The sequence below is a fragment of the Chaetodon trifascialis genome, chromosome 14, assembly GCF_039877785.1.
Source record: "Chaetodon trifascialis isolate fChaTrf1 chromosome 14, fChaTrf1.hap1, whole genome shotgun sequence".
Classification (NCBI taxonomy): domain Eukaryota; kingdom Metazoa; phylum Chordata; class Actinopteri; order Chaetodontiformes; family Chaetodontidae; genus Chaetodon; species Chaetodon trifascialis.
Genome location: NC_092069.1, coordinates 19,862,486 through 19,872,022, shown reverse-complemented (window position 1 = coordinate 19,872,022; position 9,537 = coordinate 19,862,486). Strand labels below are relative to the sequence as shown.

The following is a 9,537-nucleotide window of genomic DNA, read 5'->3' as shown; positions in this document are numbered from 1 at the left end:
GATGGAACTTTAATGTCTGAATGATGGTCAAGATGATGAAGTGTGGCTCCATCTCACCTCTGCTTTGTCTGTTTCACATGAACAGGTGTGTGTTTGCCTTCTTCACTATATTTGCATGACTTTGATGCATCACTGCTCCTCACACTTTAAGTTCTTGTGTCACAGAGAGTCTGAACTGTTTTCATGCACTCACACTGAAAACTGCATCAGGATGATGTTGCCAATAACTCTGATTGTCATGTTGGGTTTTCTGAGTCAGGGTGAGAGATTTTCAACATGTTCAGAGTAAATTCAGTCGCTTCTCTCATCTTTACTTTTGCTTTGAACATGTTTGTTGTTGTCTTCTTTTAAAACCTGAGCTGCTGCTTCAGTTGCTTTTAAACATGTTTTTCTTTCCTCATTTCAGAGTCTTCTGCAAACAATTTTCTGACTCAGACTGACAAATTCAAGTCTGTTAGTCTTGGAGGGACTGTGACCTTCAGCGCCACAGGGAGTTCAGACATTGATGATGATCTCAGTTGGTACCTTCAGAAACCTGGACAGGTTCCCAAACTTCTCATATATGATGCCTCAAATCGCTTCTCAGGAACTCCGTCTCGATTCAGTGGCAGTAAATCTGGTTCTCACTACACTCTGACCATCAGTGGTGTTCAGGCTGAAGATGCTGGAGATTACTACTGTCTTGGTGCCCATAGTGATGGAGCGTTCACACAGTGATTCAGAGCCGTACAAAAACCTCCTTCAGTTTGACTGAAGTGAAAACGGCCTGCTGCAGGTGCAGAGGGTTGATGAAGAGACAGATGATGAGGATAACTGGTCCAGTGAACACAACACAAGAGTCATCAAGCAGAACCACAATGAATCTAAATAAAACTGAAACGCTCAGACAGTTTCGAAAATGCAGCTTTAAGTTAAATTTGAAGAGTAACATTTCATCTTTTCAAGAAAACAGTTGATGTGAGAAAATATCCACTAAGAGTAACAAACATCCAACAGTATTAACACAAATAGTTTTATATTAAGAAGGACAAACAATCTGCTTTTACAGCTACATTCAAACATTTTAAATCCACGTTACCTTGAGTGTGTTGAGAGCAGAGAGATGATTTCCATAGAGAGGCGGCTTTGCATGGTCAGCTGATCCTCCAGTGAACTGAGAAGGTTTATAGTCCTGTGAGTTCAACACTGCAGGACTCACATCTGTCAGTCAACACAGCAGAAAGCACAAGCAGCATGACTCTCATCACCATCCTCATCTGGACGCTGGCCTGCTGCTGTTTCACAGGTTGATTCTCTCAGCAACATTTCAAACATGATGTGCTGCCTTTTCTCTCATTTCTTTGTGCTGATAAATGAATGATTTGTTTTTGTCTGCAGGATGCAGCGGTCAGGTGACTGTGACTCAGCCTCCAGTAGTGACATCGACTGCAGGATCCACTGTCACTGTCACCTGTAAAACCAGCAAACCTGTTTATAGAGACAGTGATGGAGAAGATATGTACTGGTATCAACAGAAATCTGGACAGCCTCCAAAGCTCCTCATAAAACTTGTAAGCACACGACTTTCAGGAACACCAGCTCGGTTTAGTGGCAGTGGAAGCAGCTCCGACTTCACTTTGACCATCAGTGGAGTTCAGACTGAAGATGCAGCAGTTTATTACTGTCAGAGTTACCACTATATAAACAGTGCTAATCTGTTCACACAGTGATTTGTAGCTGTACAAAAACCTCCCTCAGTCAGACTGCAGAGACACTGAGCTGTTACAGCAGGAAGTGACTGCAGCTGCTGAAGAGGAAGAGACTCTGACACAGAGCACTGAACACAGAGCTGACAGTAACCTCACCAAGCACAAACTACACATTTATATCATACATGCATTTTTTTTCCCTGTTTCGAGAACTGCGATACTATCATTGTTAGAACTGAAAACGCAATATGTTCATTTTCCACATAATCACTTGCATTTCCATCGTGAGATCAGAAAGATTCAAAGTATTTCATTGTGACTGAGAACAATGAGTCAATGAGTTTCTGAGCTTGAGGAGGACTTGAGTGGGAGTCGGTCAGATGGATGTAGATCCAATCCTTTCCAAGGACGCAGACTGACAGGGCATGGAGTGAGACAGGTGAGAGCATGGCCCCTGAGCACATAGGAAAATCAAGAGGCAGAAAGGCAGCAAGCAGGCAAGGGAAGAAATGAGATTTGAGTCTTTGGTGATTTCAGTGTTCAGCTGAATGAGGCCTCTGAAGCTCTCAGTAAAGCCTTTCTGGCTCTTCTTGATGCTTTTGGTTTCACTCAGCTCGGACATGAACCTGCTCACTGCAGCGGTAACATCCTGGACTGGATTCTCTCATGCAGGATGGAGATTTCTGATCTGACTGTCTCTCCTGTCACATGTGTGGTGTCACATCAGTTAATTAAGTTCAGATCTTCATCCTCCAGGAGCTTCAGTCTGTCCTCTTGTCTCTCTCTCCCTCTGAGTACGAGCCTCGTTCCAGGTCTCCATGGTGGAGATGAGGTAGGTCATGCGGCTCAGCTTTTATGTTTGCTGACTCCTGAAAGATAAACAGATCGATCGACCGATAGATCGATACTTTATTCATCCCCAAGAGAAATTCACAAGTTCCAGCATATTCCAGAAATTTTAAGTAAAAGGCATCTAAAAAATAATCTAAAAGCACAGCAAGCCAAGAATTAAAAGTTAAAGGTGAAAATGTCCACATGTCCAATGCAAACAGGATTAAAAGTGAAGATGTCAAGTGCAACAGAATGCAAGTTTAAAGGTCAAGTGTTCAAATGAGCTTAAATGAGATGTCCAGAGTTCACATGTCCAGTGGAAACACAATGCAAGTGAAGGTGCATGTTGAACAGAGTGTTGTACAGATTCCAGTCAGAACATTGAGGAACGTTGACATTAATGTTTAACGTTCCCTGAGAGGAGTTAAAGAGCTGCATGGCATGGGGGAGAAACGACTTCCTCAGTGTGTCAGTGCAGCAGGACAGTGACAGCAGCCTGTCACTGAAGCTGCTCCTCTGCCTGAAGATGACGCTGTGCAGCGGATGCAGTGGATTGTCCATGATTGACAGGAGCCTGCTCAGCACCCGTCGCTCTGCCACAGATGTTGGGATGTCCAGCTCTGTGCCCACCACAGAGCCCGCCTTCCTCACCAGTTTGTCCAGCGTCCCTCTTTTTGATGCTGTCTCCCCAGCACACTGCTGCACAGAGCATCTGTGTTGGCAGTCCAGAGCTGCACTCCCAGGTAATCTCCACACAGTCCCCTTTGATGGTCACAGGCTCCGGATGAGGCCTGGGTCTCCTGACGTCCACCAACATCTCCCTGGTCTTGGTGGTGTTGAGGTGCAGGTGGTTGGAGTCGTGCCATGTGACAAAGTCCTGGATCAGCGTCCTGTACTCCTCCTCCTGTCCACTCCTGATACAGCCCACGACAGCAGTGTCGTCTGCGAACTTTTGCACGTGGCAGGACTCTGAGTTGTATTGGAAGTCAGATGTGTACAGGGTGAACAGGACAGGAGAGAGCACGGTCCCCTGCGGTGCTCCTGTACTGCAAACCACGGTGTAAGATCTGCAGTCCCCCACATACAGTACTGAGGTCTGCCTGTCAGATAGTCTGTAATCCAGACCACAAAGTGTGAGTCTGCTCCCATCTCTGTCAGTTTATCTCTGAGGAGCAGAGGCTGGATGGTGTTGAAGGCACTGGAGAAGTCCAGATAAGTAATCCTCACCGCACTGCTGCCCCTGTCCAGGTGGAAGAGGGATCGGTGTAGCAAGTAGACAATGACATCCTCCACTCCCACCTTCTCTTGGTAAGCAAACTGCAGAGGGTCAAGGGCGTGGTGCACCTGTGGCCTCAGGTGGTGTAGCAGCAGCTGCTCCATGGTCTTCATCACTTGAAAGTTACTTGATGACCTCCCAGATCTACATTCTTCATGTATGTTTACAGTCTAATTTGTCACCCTGATTGTCTGCACTGTAATTTAAGTCTCTTGGTCTCTTCTCTGCACTTGACATCTCTGGCATTTCTGATGGTCCTGTGAGAGGGACCCTCCTTTGTTGCCCCTCCTGAGGTTTCTTCCTTGTTTAATCCATTAAAATGTAACAGGCTGGTTATGAATCCAAGAGGAGCGCTACCTGACGTCTCTGAGAGTCTTAGCTGAGGCACACTTGTTGCTCTGTGCAGAGTGAACAACAGATCCAGGAAATGTTTGGCGAAGCAAACTCAGTGAATCCAAATAAAACTGAAAACTCAGAGACAGTTTCGAAAGTGCTGCTTTAAGTTAAATATGCAGAATTAAATTTCAACAACAAAACAGTTGTTAGAAAATAATCACTGATTGCCACAAACATTCACCAGTATGAACACTAACAGTTTTATTTTACGAAACATAAAAATCTGCTTTTACAGCTACATTCAAAAGATTCAAATCCACGTTGCCTTGAGTGGGTTGAGAGCAGAGAGATGATTTCCATAGAGAGGAGGCTTTGCATGGTCAGCTGATCCTCCAGTGAACTGAGAAGGTTTATAGTCCTGTGAGTTCAACACTGCAGGACTCACATCTGTCAGTCAACACAGCAGAAAGCACAAGCAGCATGACTCTCATCACCATCCTCATCTGGACGCTGGCCTGCTGCTGTTTCACAGGTTGATTCTCTCAGCAACATTTCAAACATGATGTGCTGCCTTTTCTCTCATTTCTTTGTGCTGATAAATGAATGATTTGTTTTTGTCTGCAGGATGCAGCGGTCAGGTGACTGTGACTCAGCCTCCAGTAGTGACATCGACTGCAGGATCCACTGTCACTCTCACCTGTAAAACCAGCAAACCTGTTTCTAGAAGCAGTGCTGGAGAGTATTTGCACTGGTATCAACAGAAATCTGGACAGCCTCCAAAGCTCCTGATAAAATTTGCAAGCACACAACATTCAGGAACACCAGCTCGGTTTAGTGGCAGTGGAAGCAGCTCCGACTTCACTTTGACCATCAGTGGAGTTCAGACTGAAGATGCAGCAGTTTATTACTGTCAGAGTTATCACAGTGGTGGAGTATTCACACAGTGATTTGTAGCTGTACAAAAACCTCCCTCAGTCAGACTGCAGAGACACTGAGCTGTTACAGCAGGAAGCGACTGCAGCTGCTGAAGAGGAAGAGACTCTGACACAGAGCACTGAACACAGAGCTGACAGTAACCTCACCAAGCACAAACTACACATTCACATTCATACATTTGTGTATTATACATTTACATAGTTTTATTTTTATTCCATGTCAGAAACTGTGAAACTAACATTGTTACAGTATGATCACCAACATCTCATGTTTATTTTCCACACATTAGTATCATTTGCTTTTCCATCTCTTTCCACTGACACCGTAATCCACATAACTCTGAACATGTCATTTATTCCTTTGAACAAACACATTTATCTTTGTCAGCGGTTGTTCATATTTTTGCTGACTGATGCCACTCTCATCTCTGACCATCATGAGACTACAGCCAGTGGCCGCTTAGCTTAGCTCTGTGTGATGACTGGAGTCTTGGTAACCATCGAGCCTGGCTCCATCCAAAGGTACAAAAACCAGCTGAACATCACCACTAAAGCTCAGAGACGCACATGTTGCATTTTGTTTGTTGAACCTGTACAATCACTGAAGTTGTGAGGTTTTTATCAAGAAACAGACCCAAACACTGTGACTCAGAGAAAGAGGTGGGAGATGATGAAGAGTTGAATCAGTTTAATGATCTTTCCAACAGAGTAACACAGACAAATGTGAGAGATCCAATCATTTGAGCAGACGGTCAGGCCAGGGGGGACAGGTCCAAGAGCGAATCAGCTGAAGTTATAAAAGCATTTAATTTCTTGCTGCTCTTCAAGAGATAAAAGACCAAACACTTCATCAAGTTTTTCATCACTTCAAGCTTTATTAGCACAAACATCAACCATCAACATGACAGTTATGAAGCACACTCACATCCAGCTGCTGAGCTACACACATTTCTCTCTAAGTCGTTGTTGTCCAACACTTTACAGCAGTGTTGTTCTCTGTCACACAAAGCTTTAGTTTCCTCTGCAAACATTAAAAGTCATATTGATGAGAGCAGCAGGTGTGTTCCTCCTGCTCTCCCCCAACCAGAGCTCCTGTCCTGGACCCCTCTAGGCCTCACACTGGCTCCTGTGGAGGGACTGGGTCTGGCTGTGGCCCTTATGGAGGACCTTGCAGGAGTACAGCTCTCCTTCCATCCAGCGCTCCTTGCTCAGGCTCAGGGTGCTGCTGCTGCTGTAGCGTCCGCTCTTCTCCTCCTCGGAGCTGCTCAGGACCCCCTCTGTCACCTGCGTACCGTCCACCTCCCAGCTCACCACGGCTCCCTGAGGAGAGTAGCCGCTCAGCAGGCAGGCCAGCGTGGCCGAGCCCCCGGAGAGCTGCTCAGAGGAGGGGGGAAGCAGAGAGACCGAGGGCCTGACCGTGGAGCCAGCTGGAGGGGAGAGCAGAGACACACGAGGAGCAGATTAACTCCCACTGTAGGACACACAGCTCAACACCACACACTGAGCATACATGACAGAGGTTAACACGACTGTGGATGAGCTGTGTGCACCATACTGTGATCAGACAGAGGAGAGGAGGTGACAGATGGGACCAAATGAGGCGCTAACAAATAAAACTAAATGCTCAAACTTGATCTCATTTTGACATTTAAACTGATGAATCTTCGACTGAGGCGCTCGTCACAAATCACTCAGAATTAGACAATCATATGCAACATGAGTGTAAATATAAAGAAATATTTAGAATAATGATCATGAAATTTAATCTTCATGTCTAATTTATAATGTTTGATAGTAAATAATTCATGCCTTCAATGATTTTGTTGTTTTTCAAAATGTAATGTCTGAATCCAGTTAAAGACTTTGTCATCTGTCTGTTTCACTTCCTTTTCACCACTTTAAACTAACGAACTGTGAACACAAACTACAGCTGGACTGCATGTACATATAAACTCACTTATTTGTTTTATAGACAGATTTCATTTCATTTTATTTTAATAACTGTTTGAATGTAAAAAATAAGAAATCTGATGTAATTTTTTTTAGCATTAAACTTTTCCTCAGACCAATTCCACAAGCACATTTTGTCTAATAAAAACTAAACTGAAAATAATATATGAGAAAATGTAACTTATTTGGCATTTATTTAACCTTAATATTATCAGAAACACAATAATAAAATTAATCTTTGCACAATGAAAGCCAAATTGCGATTTCAGCCAAGTTTGATAAATAACAATAAATACACACATTTGAAACTCCTTCAATAATTTCTGATGTAAATAGCTCATTTCACACAATAAGTTTGATCTTTCATGTTGTAAAAATGATAAATCTGTGATACTTACAGTCAATGATGAGTTTGGTTCCTCCACCAAAAGTCCACCACAGTGATACAAACTGATGAAGTGGCCGTACAAAAACCTCCTGCACTGTCAACAAGCATCTACACACTGAAAAAAGTCTCTGACAAAAATAAAATTATATTTTCCTGAATCTGCAAAGCATTTTAAGTGATATGGATTGAAATTATTGTATAAATGAAGGTTATTTCTTTCATTTTTCTTAAGTTTTCTGCACCTGACAGACAAACGATGACAGTCTTCTTGTAATAAAGTCTTTTTTTTCACAGTTTTCTATCAGTTGATTCTTGGTTCAATGACCATGATGCTTTTTAATTCTGATCATTTACAAACTCACAATAAGCAGAAGTGAATGACATTATTTATCTGCAGTGAACCCTGTCAGTAAATGAAAGGCAGACAAACAGACACATCATACCAACCACAGTGGACACAAACTTCTCCTTAAATCCTCAACTGCACTTGTAATATAAATATTTCCTTGTGTTCCATTAAGATCATAGATGGTGTCAATCCAAACAGTATTTCTCCTGATTTTGTGTCCCACGTTGCCTTGAGTGTGTTGAGAGCAGAGAGATGATTTCCATAGAGAGGAGGCTTTGCATGGTCAGCTGATCCTCCAGTGAACTGAGAAGGTTTATAGTCCTGTGAGTTCAACACTGCAGGACTCACATCTGTCAGTCAACACAGCAGAAAGCACAAGCAGCATGACTCTCATCACCATCCTCATCTGGACGCTGGCCTGCTGCTGTTTCACAGGTTGATTCTCTCAGCAACATTTCAAACATGATGTGCTGCCTTTTCTCTCATTTCTTTGTGCTGATAAATGAATGATCTGTTTTTGTCTGCAGGATGCAGCGGTCAGGTGACTGTGACTCAGCCTCCAGTAGTGACACCGACTGCAGGATCCACTGTCACGCTCACCTGTAAAACCAGCAAACCTGTTTATAGAAACAGTAATGGAGAGCATATGTTCTGGTATCAACAGAAATCTGGACAGCCTCCAAAGCTCCTAATTAAATATGTAAGCACACTAATTTCGGGAACACCAGCTCGGTTTAGTGGCAGTGGAAGCAGCTCCGACTTCACTTTGACCATCAGTGGAGTTCAGACTGAAGATGCAGCAGTTTATTACTGTCAGAGTTACCACAGTGGTGGAGTGTTCACACAGTGATTTGTAGCTGAACAAAAACCTCCTTCAGTCAGACTGCAGAGACACTGAGCTGTTACAGCAGGAAGCGACTGCAGCTGCTGAAGAGGAAGAGACTCTGACACAGAGCACTGAACACAGAGCTGACAGTAACCTCACCAAGCACAAACTACACATTTATATCAAACATTTTTCCAATTTCAAAAACTGTGATGCAATCTTTGTTAAAACCAACAATCCATTATGTTCATTTTCCTATATACAATAACGCCCAAAACTATTCATATCCCTGGCAAAATTTGAACTAAAGTTACTTTTATTCAACCAGCAAGACGATGTACAAGAGGCATCATTGTGGAAAAAAAAAAAAATTCTCAGCTTTTATTTACTTTTGAACTAAAACTGGCATGTCCAAAATTATCCATACCCTTTGCAAACTGTCACAGTCTATGGGAAAATCCAAAGTTCTATACCATTCCAAATAGTCCAAGCTGTTCTTAAGCATCCTAACCCTGATTCATTGGGAACAGCTGTTAATCTTTCAGCTTTTAATCAACTCAAAAAGTGAAAAACAACAGCTCTCTGCAGTTGGTTTGTGGACAGTCATGGCTAAGACAAAGGAGCTCACTGAAGACCCGCGGCTGTGCATTGTGGATGCTCACAAGACAGGAAAGGGCTATAAGGCCATATCTAAATGTTTTCAGGTTCCAGTGGCTACAGTGCAAAGTATTATTAAAAAAATTACAAGACGTTCCACACTGTGGAAAATCTCAGAGGACGTGGTCGGAAGCCCATAGTGACACCTGTGCTGGCCAGGAGGATAGTGAGAGAGGTGAAAAAGAATCACCACCAGGGCCATCCTGGTGAATATGGGCTCTGCCGGTGGCAATGTCTCAAGGCAGACAGTCCAACGGACACTGCACACTGCTGGGTTCCACGGATGCAGACCAAGGAGGAC

The 9,537-nt window shown here is 43.5% G+C and overlaps 1 gene segment (V, D, J or C); it reads right to left on the bottom strand.

Annotated features, from left to right (window-relative positions):
• Positions 1-6,173: 6,173 nt before the first annotated feature.
• On the bottom strand, positions 6,174-7,544 carry LOC139341864 (Ig lambda-2 chain C region-like; the record flags this gene model as incomplete). The annotated part of the segment is given in 2 exon segments: positions 6,174-6,493; positions 7,415-7,544. Coding segments are annotated over 2 exon segments (450 nt in total), but the record flags the coding sequence as incomplete, so codon positions are not given.
• Positions 7,545-9,537: the final 1,993 nt, after the last annotated feature.